The 19,470-nt window shown below is 40.5% G+C and overlaps 1 protein-coding gene across 1 annotated transcript in view; it reads right to left on the bottom strand.

Annotated features, from left to right (window-relative positions):
• Positions 1-1,191: 1,191 nt before the first annotated feature.
• TMEM170B (transmembrane protein 170B) overlaps positions 1,192-19,470 on the bottom strand; it is a 30,621-nt gene continuing 12,342 nt past the window's right edge. Inside the window, exons 3-4 of the mRNA XM_077769979.1 lie at positions 13,258-13,428; positions 1,192-3,214 (exon numbers count right to left, since the gene is read on the bottom strand). Of these exons, the coding sequence (XP_077626105.1) occupies positions 3,084-3,214; positions 13,258-13,428 (302 nt within the window). The 3' untranslated portion in view covers positions 1,192-3,083. The remainder of the gene's footprint in view (positions 3,215-13,257; positions 13,429-19,470) is intronic.

The following is a 19,470-nucleotide window of genomic DNA, read 5'->3' as shown; positions in this document are numbered from 1 at the left end:
CTCCTAGCAGCCTGCAGAGTCACCCCTGGGGCAGAATCCCTGTACCTCCTGCATTTAAATGGGTGACCCAGTATTTGTAGCTTAGATAGCCCGGCCCCATGAACTAATTCTGCTCTATGGACAATTCTAACCAGTCTGTTTAGTAAGAGTTAGTTTGGGCACTTAGTCATAGGTCTCTATTTTGGGGAACCGATTTCACTGTCAGCGGTATTTTAGTAAACATTTTTCAAAATAAGTAGTATAAACTCTAAAGGAGCCCCCTTCCTTCCTGCACTTATCACATAAAAGTTTACTGCTAGATCACATATAAATTTTAAGAAGGAGTAACCCAAATATATCAGGAAGGGCTTCTGTCATATCACAAACAAGGGTCTCCACCATGACTAAATCAAGAAAAATTTCCCCAAATTCAAAAATCTCACACATGCTTACCTATTTAAAAGATCATTTAACTAAACAAACACACAAAATTCTCCACTAGAACATGAGAAGTGTTCCCTGAACAAAAGCTTCCTCAATTAGACTATATTCATATATAGCAGCTTTAGATATATGTATGTAATGATATATATGTGTGTGTAGATATATATCATCAAGTGTCTATTGTCTTGTAAGAAAACCATTGATTAAAAAAAATCTCGCCATAGAAATAGCTATTAAGACAATATCATCAATTCACACTATTCAACTGTATTTCAAAACATCAAGAGAGGGACAGTTGCACAAAATCCTGATGAAAAGAACTAAAAACAGCAAAGAAACCAAAACCTCCCCCAATGGTTAAGCGTACACATACACATACACACACACGCACACACACATTCATCACATAAAACAACCTGATGGGGCAGCTGCAAGCTAATTATTCTCCATCCAATTACACTTCCATTCCAGAGTAAAAAAGAGGAGTTAAAATTTCTTTGGTCCACACCTTGATGGATTTAATGTGTCCAAGTTATTTTCCGGCTAATTTTGGATTCCAGACCATGGGCACCTATTCCCTTACCATGATAACTTTCTTAAATCCTGAAATAACTGTATGTTGAAATAAATATTCATTTTGTAGATCTGAAACAATGTAAACACATTATGAGTAATTCCTCTCAAAGAACATGAACACTTGAAATTGTCGACAGAATAGCAAAAGTAAAGAACGCAATTCAAGTCTAAAAGAAAAGGAGAAATCCAACCGACTTGGAAAATGTATGCCTACATTTAATTTGGGAAAACATGAGGAATATGCAGAACACATGAACATAATTTTAGGCTTGTACATAATAAAAAGAATTGATTTGAAGATTTACTTCAACGATCTCTAGGGATGCATAGTTGCTTATTGGTTTTTTAAAAAACCAGATTTCTAAGCCACAGCATTAGCAAACCCCCCAAATTGGCTTCCATACTGGTATGAGCATCCCCTACCCCAACTCCTTATTGTTAAGTCATCCATATGTATTTTGCTTTTGGGTGGACAAAAGAGGTGTGGGCAGTGAAGGTCTTATATTTGAATGGGACCTAATAGAAATCTACTTTTTACCAAGTCAGGTTATAAAACCATGAGGCTAGAGTATGCAGATTATTTTTTGGATTGCCCTTAACTTCGTGTTTTCTGCAGTGGCTTTTTGAGTTAGTACATTTATAACAATACCTGGTATTTTAAAAAATCTCAGTAGGAGGCAAAGTCAACCAGGTTCTGTGTTTCTTTTACTCCTCTTACTCTTAAAAACAGGTACACTTTGCCAAAATCTCTTAAAGTGTTTTATACTCAGGACTTTCCCATTCTACTAAATTTAAATAACAGCATAGATCAAGAACTGAACAACAGAATCACTCTACTACATGCTCAGGACTGTACTGATATGCTGAGATTAACTGCCAAATTTTAAAATTATTTACTCTATTCCCCAATTTTTACTTAGCAAAATCACGTTACCACATGCCCAAAGAAAGACAGTTTATTACTCTTCGTGTATAACTTACTTGTTACTTATGTACAAATGAGGCTTTTTGTTTTCACAGCCTAATTTAGGCCACTCTTTAAATATAGTTAATACTCCAGAACAAAAGGTTAAAGATTGTGTGTGTTCTGTCAAAAATCAAGATATGTGCAACAAGTAATACAATCCCACCGAGATGCTAGGTATAAAGGTGTTTTCTCCAGGATGCATGTGGCAAAAACGTTCTTTAGAAGGGTCAAAGAATGCAACATGCATTTCGGACTTCTTTTCTTACAAAGGTTATAAGAAAATTTTCAAATTATATTTGCACGACACACAAACTACAATCAACGTGGGTGACCCAAAAAGTTTCTGAAGTCGTATCAACAGAACACTTAGGTAGGAGGGAAGCTATTAAAAGAGTGTTATTTAAGTGAGTGGGAAGGATGCACCCTACAGGTCTACTTTGAGTCCTTAAAAGAGTTTAGCTAGTTTTCCATTGAGTATTATTTTCCACATAAATTAATGTAAATAACAATAATGCCTAAACATATTAAAGCCCTAAATCCCAGAAACGTTCAACGTTAAAAAAAATCAAGTAATTTCCCTATCATATTAAATGATCCGGTATTCAGCACTCATACGGGATTTAGCGTTACAAGACAAAAATCTCACTAGTTACCTGAATTCATGTCGGATGTGGTTCACAGCACTCGTCTACATCTACACTTGCAAATTGTCACATGATCAATGTTAAAAAAAAAAATAAGAGGAAGAAGGAGAAGAAGAGGAGTTTGGCACATATATCAATTCCTCAAAACGTCCCTGTAATTAACACAACACTGTTAAGAATGATGATTCAACACCAATGTGAACCTGACTGGCACCTAAACAAGGTGCTTCCTCTTGTAGCTTCCGGTAGTGTATGCGCCTGGCCCGGGACGGAGGCACGTAAGGTGCAGTGCGGTAGTGCAATCACTTGGACACCAGAGGGCGATCTTTGCACACAGCTCAAGGCCTTCCTTCGGTTGTGACCGGCTCCTTCCACGTTCTTGGGCAATTTCACTCCCACTCCTTCACAACGCCATTTTCGGAGAATCTGTACATCTGTTTCCTTAGGTGAAGTGAGACGTTCCCACAGAAACCTCAAAGTGTGGCGAGGATCCTTGAGAAGGAGATGATTAATGTCAATACAGTCTGTCCCACGCCCCACACCAGCGCTTCCAGTGGGGCCATGTTTTTCCCTGCTACTCTGTAAATGCCGGCCACGGCTGCACCTGGACGAGAGAGGGGCAGAGAAACAAAATCACACATTCATTCCCTTCGTGACACCCCGCTCTGAGGCGACGTCAGTGCTCTTTCCATTCCAGCGATCGATCATTCTCATTTTATGAACTGTCCACAGAAGTTCCCACGTGATTGGTAAAAGTCACACTCTAGCACATTACTTAACTGAAAGACAGGCTTTTTAGTTTTCTATTCAACTGCAAAAGATGAATTTATAGTACGTGCTTTCACTTGAAACCAAATATGTTCTAGAAAATGAGTAATTTGTTATTGGAATCTCTCACCTGGTCGTCGAATTGGCCAGACATCACCACGATTTTTATAAACATACAATGCGATATATGAATAATTATTAATGAAAATGCAGAAAACTAGAGAATTTAATGAATATTCTAAATTAATCAAGAAATTTTTAAAAAATTCTTAAATGTCATATGAACTACTAGAATAGTGGACTACTCCATTTCAGAATCTACCATATAAAGTAGTTTATTGTAGTTCTTAATAAAGCATACAACTGTAAAGTTATTTAGAAACTAAGTATCTTGACACCTAATAAAAATGGAAGATGAACTCAACATCTGTCCTGGGAGAACTGTTTAGGTAATGCACACTTCCGAGAATGAGAGAATCCCAGAGATTCTCCGTGAGAATTCTCGAGAGAATTCCCAGGAGTTACAGAGCCCATGTGACTGAATATTTCACCTTATTAATATAGTGTATATAATGAAACATTTAAGTTACAGGATGCCTTCCTACATATTGAGTTGGCCTTAAAACTTTCCTCTAGAAAAAACCATCTCTCTAGATCCTAGAATGACCAAACAAAAACCAAGACCATTATATGATTCAGAGACACTGAAATGAGTTATTTGAGATAGAAATCTGTTCATAAAAATTAGCTAAGAACTCTGTACTTCTTAAAAACTCCGAAATAAAAGTAACCATATTCCTCTAAAGAGATATAAAAGGGAAAGGCAAATTATTAATCTAAGCCAAGGACTTTATTTACACATTTTTTTTATGTTTGTTTGTTGGTTTTGAGAGAGAGAAAGTTGGGGAGGGGCAGAGAGAGAGGGGGAGAGAAATCCCAACACAGGCTCTGCACTGTCAGCACAGAGTCCGACGCAGGGCCGGAAGTCACGAACTGTGAGATTATGACCTGAGCTGAAACCAAGAGTCGGATACTTAACTGACTGAGCCTCCCCAGTGCCCCATAAACATTTTTAAAGAAGGAAATTAAAATGTATAGCATATTTCCTACATACAATGTTTCTTGATAGTACCTTTACAAATATTATCTGGTTTAAATATCACACCACTTCAGAGTATTATTACCTAAAGATAGAAAACAGGTTTAGAGAGGCTCAATTACCAGCCCATGGAAATACAGCAAAGACAATAGCTGGAATTTCAATCGAGGTTAGTCTGGCTGTAAATCCCCAAAGCATTCTATCATTTCACATTTATACTAAGTGAAAAAGAGAACAAGGAATTCAGAAAATCATAAGGAGAATGACTATCATCTCAATATTAAATAAAACTTTCAGGGCACCAACACTTCCTTAATCAAGTAATAAACTTCACTAGCGTAATTGGTGACATCCTCAAATTTTAGAATTGGAGAGCATTCTTTAAAATTTGTAAAGATCTTATGCTTTCTCTGTTATCAGAAACTGTATTAAAATAAACCTGAGAAATAGTCTGTTTTTATGAGGATTTACCCCAGATTTCCAGGACTATCTTCAATTTTAAAAACACCCTTTCACCTCCATCTCTCCAGCGCGAAGTTTTCCAAGCTGATCCACGAAAAGGAAAAACTGAGCACTTACTAGCTCGGGCTGCCTTGGGAACGGCAAGCAAATCTGTCAAGTCAAACTTCGCACACTTACACTTACGTGAGGTGAAGAGCCTGGGCTCTGGAGCTACACCTGCCGGTTAAGACCCGAAAGCCACCACTTAGCAGAAGTGCTACCCCAGGCAATCACTTCCCCTCTGTGTGCCCTGTTTCCTCAGCTGTAAAATGGGTGGGTGTAAAGATGAACAGGGGATACTTGGCAAGTCTTGGGAGAGTGATTGGTGCGGGGATGCGCTCTAAATTGTGGCTGGTGGGTGTCACAGTCGTGGATGAGACAGGTATATCCCATCGATGATTCAGCACTCAGTAAATGGGGCTGCAATGCAGGGCAGCCATTGGAAGCCATAAATCCAGGACACGGCTTCAGACCACTCCCCATAATAATTTCAGATAGGCTAAAGAACAAAATGTTAAAAAACAAACTATAAATGTGAACTTTAAAATATAAGTGAATATGGGGTGCCTGGGTGGCTCATTCAGTTAAGCATCTGACTTTGGCTCAGATCATGATCTCACAGCTGGTAGGTTTGAGCCCCGCGTCGGGCACTGTGCTGACAGCTCAGAGCCTGGAGCTTGCTTTGGATTCTGTGTCCCCCTCTCTCTGCCCCTCCCCTGCTCATGTTCTGTCTTTCTCTGTCTCTCAAAAATAAATTAAAATGCTAAAAAAATTTTAGTATAAGAGAATATATCTGTGATCTGAGGAAAAGAGGACTGCTTAAAGACTACACAAAAATAAACAGAACCCATCAAGGGACAGACTAGAACACTTGATTAATATATTTGATTCATGTCCAGAATACACACATACACACACAAGCACACACAGCATAACCAAGGCAGTACTTGTAAAAGCAAACAAAACAAAACAAACAAAAAAACAAAAAACCCCTAAACCCACAAAATCAAAAGCAAGAATCCAATGTCCAACAGCCTGGAGTGGTTAAACTATACCAAGTCCACACCATCAAACCCATACAATTTCAAGGGAAAAATAAAAACGTTATGAACCGACACAGAAAGAACCTAAGACATATCATTTATGCAACAAAGAAAATGAAACATAAAACTATATATATTCTCTAACGGTGCATACACCCCCATGTAAGCACACATATATGTAAACAGGTATACAGGAAAATACAAATAAATATAATAAATAAATAAATTAAAATCTGGGGAGATACATACCAAACTGGAAGTATGGATTACAACTGAGCAGAGCACTGATTTGGGAGTGGAGTCCAAAGAGTGTCATACAGAGAATAAAACAAATGAGCATTTTCCTTCCTGTGGATAATCAGTCAGGGACCAGTTTGGTCCCAGGGACAGTTGTAACCACAACTTGTCTCCAAAAGAAACAGATTTGCAGAAGTCCCCACTGCACTGTCTGATTTCACACCCAGAAGCACAGGTCAGAAAAGTCTGGGTCAGTGGAATTCTCAATCTACAATATCTGCAAGCAAACAATCCCGTGTGCCTATTCAACGTATTTGGGAAACTGCTATTGAATAGCGAGCAGATAAGAAAGAGTATTTATAAAGATAACATGTAGGTTATAAAATAACAACCAATTCCCAAGTACTGTTATCCAGCTGGAGAAGAGAACGTCACTACTTCCTTCGAAATTCCCGCGGACTCTGCTCAGTCATGTCCCATTCCCTCCCTGAATTTTTTTTTTTTTTTATCATTCCTTTGCTTTTCTTTGGCTATACCACCTTCCTGTATCCTAAAAATATATATTATGTAGCTTTTTGAATTAATTTTATGAAGATTGATCCTGTACGTATTACAGGTCTGAAAGGTAGCGTGGTGTGTGTAGGTATAATTCATGCATTTTCACTACTGCATAGAATTCTAAGCATGAATATACCACAATTTATCCATTCCACTGCCAGTTACCTTTGTTTCCAATACTTAACAATGACAAACATGGCTTCTGTGAACATCCTTGTGCCCTGCCCTTGACCCACAGAGCAGTCAAAAATTTCTCTTCAACACATGGGTAAAAGTAGAATTGCTCGGTCTCATGTTACAGGCATTTTCAACTTTACTAAGGTAATGCCAAACTGTCTTCCAAGGAAGTTGTACCAATTTATATTCTAGTTATTCCATATCTTCAGAAGCAGTTGGTATCTTTTTTTTTAATCTCTGTCAATCTGATGGGTTACAGATGATATCTCTGTGATTAATATGCATTTCCCTGGTAATAATTAATGTGACTGAGCTTTTCTTCACATATTAATGGCCAGTAGAGTTTTCTAATTTCACAAAATGTTTGCCAAATCTTTTGTTCTTTTTTTTTCTATTGAGTTGTCTTTTCTTACTTGATTTGTAGGGCTTTTAGAATATAGTTTGGGTATTAATCTATGTTTATACAGGTTAACAAAGGTCTTCCCCCCCAATTTGGGCTTTAGTTTTCATTCTCTTTAAGGTGTATTTTGCTGAACGCTAGCCAGGTGAAAGAATACAAATATTATGATCTTTATTCTCTTGAGGAAATACAAGGCTCTGTTATGTAAGAATGAAGAAGACACAGGCAGAACAGGATGCTTGAAATAAACGGCACGTGTTCGGAACTGTCCCTCCCATCCACGGCGGACTGAATCAATTAGAAATAAGGGAAGACCTCACTAGGACCAAGGGACCGGGGAAGGGGATGTGAAGGTCAGTGAAAGATATAAACCTACAAGGACAGGAGAGGCTAGATGAAGAGCAACCAGTGGGCAGAAGATGTCAGTATCTAGCAACATAAAGGGGCCACCGATGAATGCCAGGGCCCCACAGTTGAAAGTGAGTCGGGTTGCCCTCTGTAGTTCCTGAGAGAGAGCAGACGTGAAGGCTAAGGCAGATTTGGTTTAAACAGTGCTGGTTGCATCAGCTCGTGTGGTCAGATGAGGGGCCGGCAGGCTGTGGTCCGTAGGTCCAGCATCACATGGGCACGGCACATGAGCTAGGAATGGTTTTTACATTTTTTAAATGGTTTTTAAAAACTCAAAAGAAGGATATTGCATGATGCATGGAAATTATACAAAATTTCAATTTCAGTTCCCACAAATCGCGTTCTACTGGCATACAGCCATAGTCATTTCTGATCCCGAATTTTCTTTGCATTCCTGGGATAACACTCGCAAGGGAAATGAGCCCATACCCTTCCGTGCCTGTGCAGTCTTTATGCCGCTTACCAAGATTACTCTGGCCTCAGCAAATATGCTATGCACAGCTTATGCTCTTTCCGTTTCCTCAATAATTTGGATAAAACAGGAACTAAACTATTCCTTCAAAATTTGGTAGAACTCCTCCATAAGCCCCAGGTGAGCCCGTAGTTCCTTTGGGAGGAGAGTTTTCAACATTTCAACTGTTTAAATATACTGATTGTCCCATTCATATTTTGTTTCTTCTTATGCCAATTTTGACATTTTATATTTAGGACTATATCGCTGTTCAAAAAACTGTTATTTTTATATCTCTTTTTTCTATATTACTGAGTCTATAGTTATTTATCCTATTTTGTTCTATATTTTACTTTTCTGCCTTAAACTTTTTAAAATTAGTTTGCCAGAAATCTACTCATCTTAGTATTGTTCTAAAGAACCAGTTTTTTGCTTTGTTAATCTTTCAGTCAATTCAGAAAACTGAACACTGTTGGGGCGCCTGGGTGGCTCAGTCAGTTAAACATCTGACTTAGGCACAGGTCACAATCTCAGTGGTCTTTGAGTTTGAGCCCCACATTGGGCTCTGTGCTGACAGCTCAGAGCCTGGAGCCTGCTTCGGATTCTGGGTCTCCCTCTCTCTCTCTCTGCCCCTCCCTGCTCACACTCTGTCTCTCTCTCTCAATTTAGATTAAAAATTTTTTTTAAAAAAAGGAAAACTGAATGTATTTCTCTATACCAATAAAACAAAGCAAAGTCCTCAAAAGATACCATGCACAACTACCATAACATAAGAGTTGGAGAAGTAACTTAACCAAAAGTATTCAACCCTCTTACCGAGAAAAACATTTTTAAACTCTAACAAAAGACTAGAAGATGACCCAAATAAATGGAAATCTCTTACATGCTGTTGGGTGGAACAGTTTAATATGCCAGTTCCTCCCAAATGAACCTCTCCATTCAATTAAATCCCAATAAAAATCAGTTATGCTTTTCGAGAAACTGAGTAGACATATTCTAAAATTTATATGAAAGAATAAAAGCCCATAAATAGCTACGCCAACTTTGAGAAGGAAAAGAAGTGAGAGGGATCTACCCCTACCAGGTACTAAGAAATACCACAAAGCCATAGGAATGAAGAAAATGTGACCTTGCTGCATGAACACACAAAAAGACTCAAATATCAGAACAGGGTTCAGAGACAGACCCTTGTACCTTGAACATAATATGCAAATAAGGTGAATCAAAGAGGAAATGATGCATTTTTTTTAAGTGGATGGTGTGGTAAAAACAGACTTACTATGTAGGGGGAGATACCTGGAATGCTATCTAATATCAAATACAAAATGAGACTCATCAGGGCCCAAATCAGGAATTTATGAAATTGTGAAATTATGTCTGAATGCCAGACACCTGTTTTTGTCAATGAAGTTTTATTGGAAAAAGCCATGCCTATTCCTTTACACACATCTATACCTGTTCTCACACTGCAATGGCAGAGTTGAAGAGCTGTGACAGACACTACCTGGCTTGCAAAGTTTAATATTTCTTATCCAGGGGCTCCTGGGTGGCTCAGTCAGTTAAGCATCTGACTTTTGATTTCAGCTCAGGTCATGATCTCACAGTTCGTGAGTTCAACCCCCGCATCGGCTGACAGGTAGAATCTTCTTGGGATTCTCTCTCTCCTCCTCTCTCTCTGCCCCACCCCTGCTCTCAGGTGCTCCAAATGAATAAATTAATTAACAAGCAAACATTAAAAATATATTTCTTATCCAGCACTTTAAGAAAATGTTTAATGACTCCTAGATGAAGTAAAGATCTTTATATGAAAGGCAAAACTATAAAATTAACATTAGAAAACATACCAGCATGCCTCTTGACCTTGATGTGGGAGAGAACTTTGTAACTTAAATTATAAACCATAAGGCAAAACACTTCTTTGAGCTGATCACATGGAAATTAAGGATTTCTAGAGGAAGGTCACTGGTAAAGGACTGACAAGTTCCTTGCAAAGTCCAAAACCAACAAGGGACCAGTATCTCAAGTGTCTAAGAAACCCCTGTAGTTTAATAAGAGGGAAATAAGAACCCCAGAAGAAAAGTAAACACATAATTTAAGGAAGCTATCTGCAGGAAAAGAAATTGAAATATATAATAAGCATGAGAATAGAAGTTCAAGCTCATCAGTGATCAGAGAAATGCAAATTAAACCAACGAAGAGATGTCACTTTATACCTTCAGATTTGCTAAAATTAGTCAGCTCTCCACTGCCTGCTGATGGCATTATATGGAAACCCAGTCTCTCCCAATGCTGGTACTACTGACCCCAACTAAAATGAGGGACACCTGGATGGCTCAGTCGGTTAGGCGTCCCACTTCAGCTCAAATCATGATCTCACAGTTCGTGGGTTCGAGCCCCACAGGGCTCTGTGCTGACGGCTTGGAGCCTGGAGCCTGCGTCGGATTCTGTGTCTCCCTCTCTCTCTGCCCCTCCCCTGTTTGCATTCTGCTGCTCTCCCTCTCTCTCTCAAAAATAAATAAACATTAAAAAAAGACCAACTAAAATGGAAGATCACTGTATTCGGAATAAAATCTAAGCAGCAGCAAAATTTAGTAGATGTGTACCTATATTCAGCCAACTTTCTTATTCAGAATAGATACTAAGCAGTCACCTGCAGACCTGAATATACAGTGAATGAGTGCACAGACACAAACTGCATGGGGAACATAAATATATTTAAAATATTGATGTTTGGGCTAGTTTTCTTACTTCAAGTATCTCCAGGTCAAGAGACTGGCCAGAAGAAATTTAAATGTTTTATTGCTTACTTGGAATCTTTACTTGAAATTATGTCAGACTATTTATATTTTTAAGGATATAAAATATAAGGCCCCAGTCTCTAAAACCATTGGCTAATTCTTGGTAAAATATATACAGAGGCATCATTAGATGGAAATGGAAGTAGAGTGACACTTCTCTTGCTCTCTGAACTTTTACAGTAATTTGTGCCAATAAACACACATGTATGCACATACTACATACAACTTCTGAACAAGCTATTCCTTCTTCCCTCCTCTGTTCGTGGGCCCACAGTTATCACAGTGACGCACATCAGAAAACACTGGCAGTCCCTCCCAAGCCTCTCTGTGTGCCACCACAACTAACTCGGATTTCTTCCCTTTGCTGTTGTCCATACGTCATCTCCAACCGCAACTACTGCTCTAGTTAGATCCCGGGCTCAAGTTCAGATCATAGTCAATGAGATAGCCTCTCCATCCCTCTTCCTTCCCCTTGTTTCTCCCTTCCTCCCTCTGCGGTTCCTCCCCTATGCCCCCAACCAGTATTTTCTGAGTATCGATTATGATTCAGATACCCTTTCCTTGTGATGTGCTGAAGGTGCTTTCAGAGTATTCTCTCGGTCCTTTACACTTATCTGTATTCACCCATTAAAACAAAATTGTCCACAGGACTGCTTTGTCCCTTGCCAGCCCCATTCAAGACTCTCTTACTCGTTTTCCATGGCCTGCAGGAAAAAAGGCCCAAATTTTCTGGCTTGTCTTCCAAGACCCTCTAGGATTTGGCTCTACTCAGTCTCTCTAGCTGACTCTCTACTCCTTTACTATGCATATCCGGAGCTTCAGCTAAACCGACTACTTGATTTCATTACTTTTTAAAATGTTGGGGCGCCTGGGTGGCTTGGTCGGTTGGGCATCCGACTTTCACTTAGGTCATGATCTCGCGGTTCGTGGGTTCGAGCCCCGCGTCGGGCTCTGTGCTGACTGCCAGCTCAGAGCCTGGAGCCTGTTTCAGTCTGTGACTCCCTCTCTCTCTGACCCTCCCCTGCTCACGCTGTCTCTCTCTCTCTCTCTCCTAGAAATAAATTAAAAAAAAAAAAAACATTTAAAAAAATAAAATAAAATGTTTATTTATTTTTGAGAGAAACAGAGAGACAAAGCATGAGTGGGGGAGGAGCAGAGAGAGAGGGAGACACAGAATCCCAACCAGGTTCCAGGCTCTGAGCTGTCAGCACAGAACCCGACGCGGGGCCTGAACTCATGAACTGTGAGATTATGACCTTAGCTGAAGTGGGACATTTAACCAACTGAGTCACCCTGGCGCCCCCTGGAGTACTTGTTTTAAAGCTTCTCTGTGGCAGGGGTGCCCGAGTGGCTCAGCCGGTTAAGCGTCCAGCTGCGCTCAAACAGATCATGAGTTTGAGCCCCACGTCAGGCTCTGTGGTCACTGTGCAGAGTCTGCTTTGGATCCTCTGTCTCCTTCTTTCCTGCCCTCTCCCACACATGCTCTCCCTCTCTCTCTCTCAAAAATAAGTAAACATTAAAAAAATCTTTTAATAAAAATAAGGCCTCTCTGTGGCAAAACAGATGAGACGCCGTATGATAAAGTTCCAGGCCACGGCGGCAACAACGAAAACCTACTACAGAACAACACAGACAAGCCAGACAGTAAATGAAGAACAGGCGAGAAAACAACGATGTCGTCACTGCCCTATTAGTGCCACAGGACAGATGCCCAGACATGGGAACAGAGCCCTCCACCCAGGGCGAGGTGTGCAGTCACTGTGGGAACAGGTGACGGTGCAACACAAAAGGAGGCGTCTGAACTACAGAAGGACTTACTCTTATCGCGGGGGCTAAGAACCAACCAGAAAGGTAGATGCTTCTCTCGTGGCAGCAGGGAGCCAGACGTTCCTTTAAAGCAAAAACTATATCCGCTGGACAAGAAATTTTCCCATGACCTTCTTTTCCCCTTGCCAATGTTTACAAGTTTTTCTGGATCCCAGCAAACCTTGCATAACGGTCTTCACCCGGAAGCACAAACAACTGTCTGTTCGATGAATCAATGAACCAATGAACTGATGGTTACCTTCCAGGAGAAGCGCGATCCGTGCTGAAAATGGTCCACACGGAAGATTTACGCTAATGTCACATGCATCGTAAGAACAGAGTTACTGGAACCGTTAGGTGCACACACAATTAGGTCCGTGAACAAAACAAAATCAACTTACTAGTGATCATTGCTCCAGTTACAGACGCCAGAAACCCGAGGCTGACGGCAATGACCGAGATGACTCTCCCCTGCCTATGTCTCTGCAGCATCACAAACATCAACACTCCCGCGGCACCGTGGACAAACAGAGAGGAGAAGAGAGCCCAGAGAAAGATCCAGTACCACATCTCTGAAAGGAAAAGCAGAGTGTTAATAATGGTGTCGAAAACATCTGGGAAAATTCGGTTTTACCAACAGTGAGCCCCCGCGGTTTGGAGGAAGGTTAAGTGAGGCAGCACGTATAAAACTGCCCAGTACATACGTGGTAGTACTAAATACTAATATAACTACTCTGTAGCACTTATCATCACTGATGCTCGCTGGGGAAATAGTTCCAGGACTTCAGAAGGTTAAAGCTACATTCTAGTTTCCTCTAAACGTCTCCGTCGCAGAGCTATAATCCATCAATGTGTCTGACGAACCCCTAATATATTTGCAGATCTCTTGGAATAAAGTTAACGAATTGCTGTTTGACATGTCATTTTCGATGTTCTACACTAAATAACAGTGTTAAGACATTTCTGAAATCTACTCCTTAATTCAAATCATTCCAGATATCAGTCAATGATCTTTTATGATTTTAAGAATTTCAGGCAATTCCCCTCTTGGCTCTCAACTAAAGAAATCACTTGGATTGTTTTTTTTTTTTAATTCTTTGCCTCAGATCATTTTAATGGTCCTTACCCAGACCTTTCCAAGCCCCACTGCTCTTTCTTCAATGTGTCCTCAGCTGCTGTCCGTTTTAGGTTACAGTTGATAAGCACACCTTTCATTCTGTCTCTCTGCCCATTCCCTTTCTTTCTGGCTACCTGCCGCCTCCCAGTCAATTCATACAGCTCCTGAAGGTTTTGCCGAATCCTTGCATTGACCCCATCTCCCCAGTCAAGCCTCTCATGAGGTATATCAGGGCAGACAACTGGTCCAAGCTGGGCCAATCACTCCTTTCCCCCTGGGAATTCTGGGTTGGGACCAGGGGAGCACCTCCGTCCTTGGGTGGCCAAAGGTTTGGTGAAGAGCCACTTCCTCAGCACATGAGGAAAGCTGCCATACAGGACGAAAGAAAAACAGATCCCTCAAAGACAAGAGACAACCAAGTCCCTCGTTCCAGTGATTTCGAAGGCCTGCCATTTCACCACCCTTAGATTCAACATAGCACCCCAGTTTCCTTGTAATCAAATCCCTTTTCATTTAAGGTAGCTCAGGCAGGGTTTCTGTTACTTGTACTGGAAAGAGCAGACCTCAAAATGTTTGGATGTCACCTTGAGGAGCATCCGCGGTATGCAAACATTCTATAATGCAAAGCATCTGCTACTTGTGCCAGTATTCACTCTCTATCCAGTGTGAAAGAAAGGCCGATAAAATAGTCATGAAATAGAGGACAAAAATGGAAGAATTAAACCACGTTTATCCCAGCATCATTAAAGTACAGACAAGCAGGGTGTTGACGGGAATGTAAAATGGCGCAGCTGCTATGGAAAAGTTCGGAAGTTCCCGCCAAAATTTAAAAAAGAACTACCATATGGCCCAGTAATTCCACTTCTGGGTGTGTATCCAAAAGAATCAAAAGCAGGGTCACACCCATGTTCAGAGCAGCGCCATGCACAACAGCCAGGAAGTGGCAGCAGCTGGAACATCCACCAACGAATGAATGAATGAATGAATGACTAACCACAGGCTGCACAGGCAATGGAGTGTTATTCGGCCTTAAAAAGGAAAGTAATCTGGGCCCACCCACAACAGGGATGGACCTGGAGGCCTTCATGCGGAGTAAAACAAGCCAGTCACAAAAAGATAAATACTGTATGGTTGATTCCATTTACACGAGGCTCTAAAGGAGTCAAATTCATGGAGATGGAAAACAGAAGATGGGTATTGCCAGTGGCTAGGGTTAGAGGGAAATGGGGAGTTGCTATTTAAGGGGTACAGAGTTGCAGTTTTGTGAGGTGAAAAAGATATGAAGATCTGTTATATGTCGAGGTGAATGTAGGGAACAGGACTCGGGTGTACACTTAAAGTAGCGGAGATGATTAAATTTTATGTGTTTTTCACCACACTAAAAACCTAAATAAAATTTTTAAGTGTGGCTATAAATTTAAAAGATAATTATTTTAAGTCATGACCACAAATGACCAGGCATTTAGAAATCAGCAAAAAGGTTGTTAAGGAAGGAAGTTGTGGATGTAAGAAGCTAATACTAGGGACCTTTGTGGCAACGGAACTCTTCTATATTTTGACTGTAGTGATGGATACATACCCAAGTGATAAAGCTGTACAAAAACAAGTAACACACATGCATAAATAAGTACACGTATACAGGTAATCCTGGTGAAATGTGAGTAAGGTTGATGGATCAATGTCAATATCATGGTTTTGAAATTACACAGTGGTTTGCCAAGATGTCACCATTGCGTAAACTGGGTAAAGGGCACGTGGGTTCTCTCCATATTATTTCTTACAAATGCATGTGAATCTATCATTTTCTCAAAGTAAAAAGTTTAATTTTTTTTTAAAAAAGGAGGATACAAAGAAAACAGATTTTAAAAACACAATCGTTTCCACCTTCCCAAATGCTTAAGAATCAACACCCAGAATGGACTCAGAGAATGTGAAACCGTTTGGAGGAAGAGACAGCAGATGTATTTTCCAGTGTGTGGTGAAGTGCTGGGCAACCTTCTTTCTCAACGGCACGGGAGACAGATGCTGGTCACTTAGGAAAACTAGACAAAGCCTGCCTTTTAAGCGTTCTCTCCGCCAGCTTTCAGGGAAACTGTGTTTCCATGCTGTCACTATCAAGCAACTGATAATAAACGCATTAAGGACACAAAGGCTTCACCTGCTCAGAAGATACTTCCATTTTAAAAGATGAAATTTTCCAAAGTGAACCTAATAAAGTGGGAATAGGAGGGAATGATCATACGGAGTGGGGCATTTTCATCAGGGGCGCTCAGAGACAGGGAAAGTTCAATGGCAACAGGCACACGATCTCCAACAGGAGTCAACAATCAGCCTCGGACCCCAAGCCCGCTTCAGAGAGGGTACCAGATCCGTGTGGTCCTTGACATACAAACAGAATGAAAAATGTCCTGACTATATTTAACAGCACGAGTGAGGGATTATTTGACATTACAAGTCATGTTGTTTGCCTAGTGACTATACAGTTCTTGGCCTCAACGATAAATTTACCTAATCACTGGGAAATGTAAATTTTAACGTTCTATAAAGCCCCAAGATACCAAAGATACTGTACAACTAAAAGACATGCTCAGATGGTCCCCTAGTGACCCGCCCAGGGCTATCGCTACAGCAGACTGAGCACAAACTATATGAACTCCAATTTAGTTTCAAGTTTCTCACTCTTTATTAAAAATCCTATTATCCACTGTGGAAAAAACTGAACGCCACTGAAAATATCTACAGCTAAGCTAGGTTTCACGTTACGACTCTTCTTGTAAATTCCCTGCTGGATGCACACGACCTGGTAGGTGGACAGGCCTATCTGAAGATCTTGATCCACTCTGCATAAAGCAATCTGTCTAAGGCCCCTGCTCACTACTGGCAAACCGAGGAAACCTACTGGGCTAGTTCAGGTGAAGAGAACTGCAGGACCCTCAGAGCAGAGCAAGAACAGATGTCCATGAGGCCTAGAGGAAGGACACGTACTAAGAGGTTAGGCGTGGAATATCACCACCTTTTCTTAAACTGCCTCGGTCATACAGCTAATGCAGACATCCACGGGCCTGCAGTTCCCTGTTGGCCGTATCCCACTGCATCCAACCTTCTAGCAAGCGAGCAAGACGGAAAAGAGGATGCCAGAGGGAGCCTTGGCTAGTGCTAAGCAAGATGCTAAACAAAATTTTAAAACTACAATGCACAAAACAGAAAACTCTGAAGCATGTCATCCATACAATCACCTTAATTCACTGGAAGGATATATTCCTTCTTCCTGGGCATACCTCCTGAAGTCCTCTCGTTCTGTTTCCTAGTCAGGGCTGTCCACGAGCTTCAGCCTAGACGAGTTGTGCCTAGATTGTCGCACTGTGTTTGTTGCAGGAGAGCTGTGATGTGTCCCGGCCTCCAAACAATACTAGAAATAGCCCTGCTCCCAATCTGTATCTCTCATCAGCCCCGGTTGCCAAGTTGCTCAAAATTATCTTCTGTGCTTTTGTTTTGAATCCTTGGGCAAAATTATTTATGCGAAATGGTTTTCTCTCGATGTTTAAGATATATTGGCTGAGCGAAAACAAGTCAAAGGATTGTACATACCGTGGGATCCTATTTGCCGAGAAAATGTTTGTATACACACAGAAAAACACACAAACACAAAACAATGGCTCTCTTTTAAAGATAAGAGATGGGTCATATTATTTTATACATTTTTAAAAAATTTTTTAGCACCTGCCTGAAATATATATATTTAATTTTGCTGCAAACATACTGTCTTAAAAAATAGTTTTCATTCTAAAATTCAGCAAAGAAGATGCTCCACTAGGCCTAAGGTTCTCAGCGCAGGCTGCTCAGGAAACTTAACCTATAGAGCAAGGAAAGCAATCTCTCCAGGTAGGGCCTCAACAGCAACATGTCATCAGTTCCACCAAATAACCACAACATAAGACAGAGGCAGAAATCACTACTCTGGGCTAAACTCATGGAAGAGATACTTATTAACATATGTAAGTCATAAAACAAAACCATCTCATTAGACAAATATTCCCTCTAGAGGACATCTGACCCTTCTAATAAAATCAGTAACCAATAGACACTGAGCCCTGTGTACCCAGTATACTCTAAGCCCCAAGCTGAAAATGCCGCACCAGTTAGCACATATCTTGAAGCTGCTCATGATTTCTACCTTCTTTTTTCTTCTTCTTTTTTTTAATGTTTTATTTATTTCTGAGAGAGAGAGACAGCGTGAGCAGGGGAGGGTCAGAGAGAGAGGGAGACACAGAATCTGAAGCAGGCTCTAGGCTCTGAGCTAGCTGTCAGCACAGAGCCTGATGCGGGGCTCGAACCCACGAACCGTGAGATCATGACCTGAGCCGAAGTCAAACGCTTAACCGACTGAGCCACCCAGGCGCCCCAATTTCTACCTTCTTTATAGAAATGGTGCACATTATATGTTTAAATAGTCTGTGTTCACATTAGCTTATCTCAAGCTCTGTTCTCAGTCCAGAAAACCTAAGATGGAGAACCCACACCCTTTAGTTTCTAACCATCAATGACTTCTCAGTTTGGGCATATGTCCCATATAGGTGGCTTATTAGACTCTCTGGGAGACGATGTATTTAAAATTTGAACAAGTCCCCTCAATCAGAGGTTGGCAAAGTATGATCCACAAGCCACAGTTGGCCCACCACCTGCTTCTGTATAGCCTGTGGGCTAAGAATACATTTTGAAGTGGCTGAAAAAAAACCAAAAGAACAGTATTTCATGACACATCAATATTACACCAAATGTGAATTTCAGTGTCCATAAAGTTTTACTGAAATACAGTCATACTCATCCATACCATCTATGGCTACTTTGATGATATATAAGCGAGCTGAGGAGTTATGACAGAGGTCATATGGCCTGCAAAGCTGAAAATATTTACTGCAGTGCTTTAATTATTTTTATACAGTACTTTCATATATTCACAAGAGCTGACACTTTGAGTCTTTAGTTAATGGTACTCAATGGCACATATTCTAATACCTTGGGCTCTTCAGAGCACAGTAAGTAGTCGATCTTACGGGGAACAGAGGCCTGAAAGAGAACCATGCTGAAAAAAGGTCCCAGGAGAATTCACCACCACACCTGAACTTTACAAAATAAATTTAATTTAACCAAATGATAAACATACCAGAGCTGGATAAAGGGTAAAGAAAACAGGAAAAAACAATCCACTGTCAAGAAATAAAGCAATCAACAGAAGCAGACTCAGCAATGACCCAGATTTTACAACAACCAGACAGAGATACTGAAATTACTATAATTTACATGTTAAAGCCTCTCATGGAAAAGGTGGGAAGCTCACTTGAGCAGATGGGGAATTTTTGCAGAGAAATAGAAATTCCAAGTGAAAGTCAAATGGAAATGTTAGAAATTTAAAAAAAAAAATCAACAACCACCACCACCATGATATTCGAGATGAAAAATTCCTTTACTGGTCTCATCAACAGACTTGACACAGTTA

This window comes from Crocuta crocuta, unplaced genomic scaffold (genome assembly GCF_008692635.1).
Source record: "Crocuta crocuta isolate KB4526 unplaced genomic scaffold, BGI_CrCroc_1.0 scaffold24, whole genome shotgun sequence".
Taxonomy (NCBI): Eukaryota; Metazoa; Chordata; class Mammalia; order Carnivora; family Hyaenidae; genus Crocuta; species Crocuta crocuta.
The sequence above is the reverse complement of the archived record's forward strand: the minus strand, read 5'-3'. Positions and strand labels throughout refer to the sequence as shown.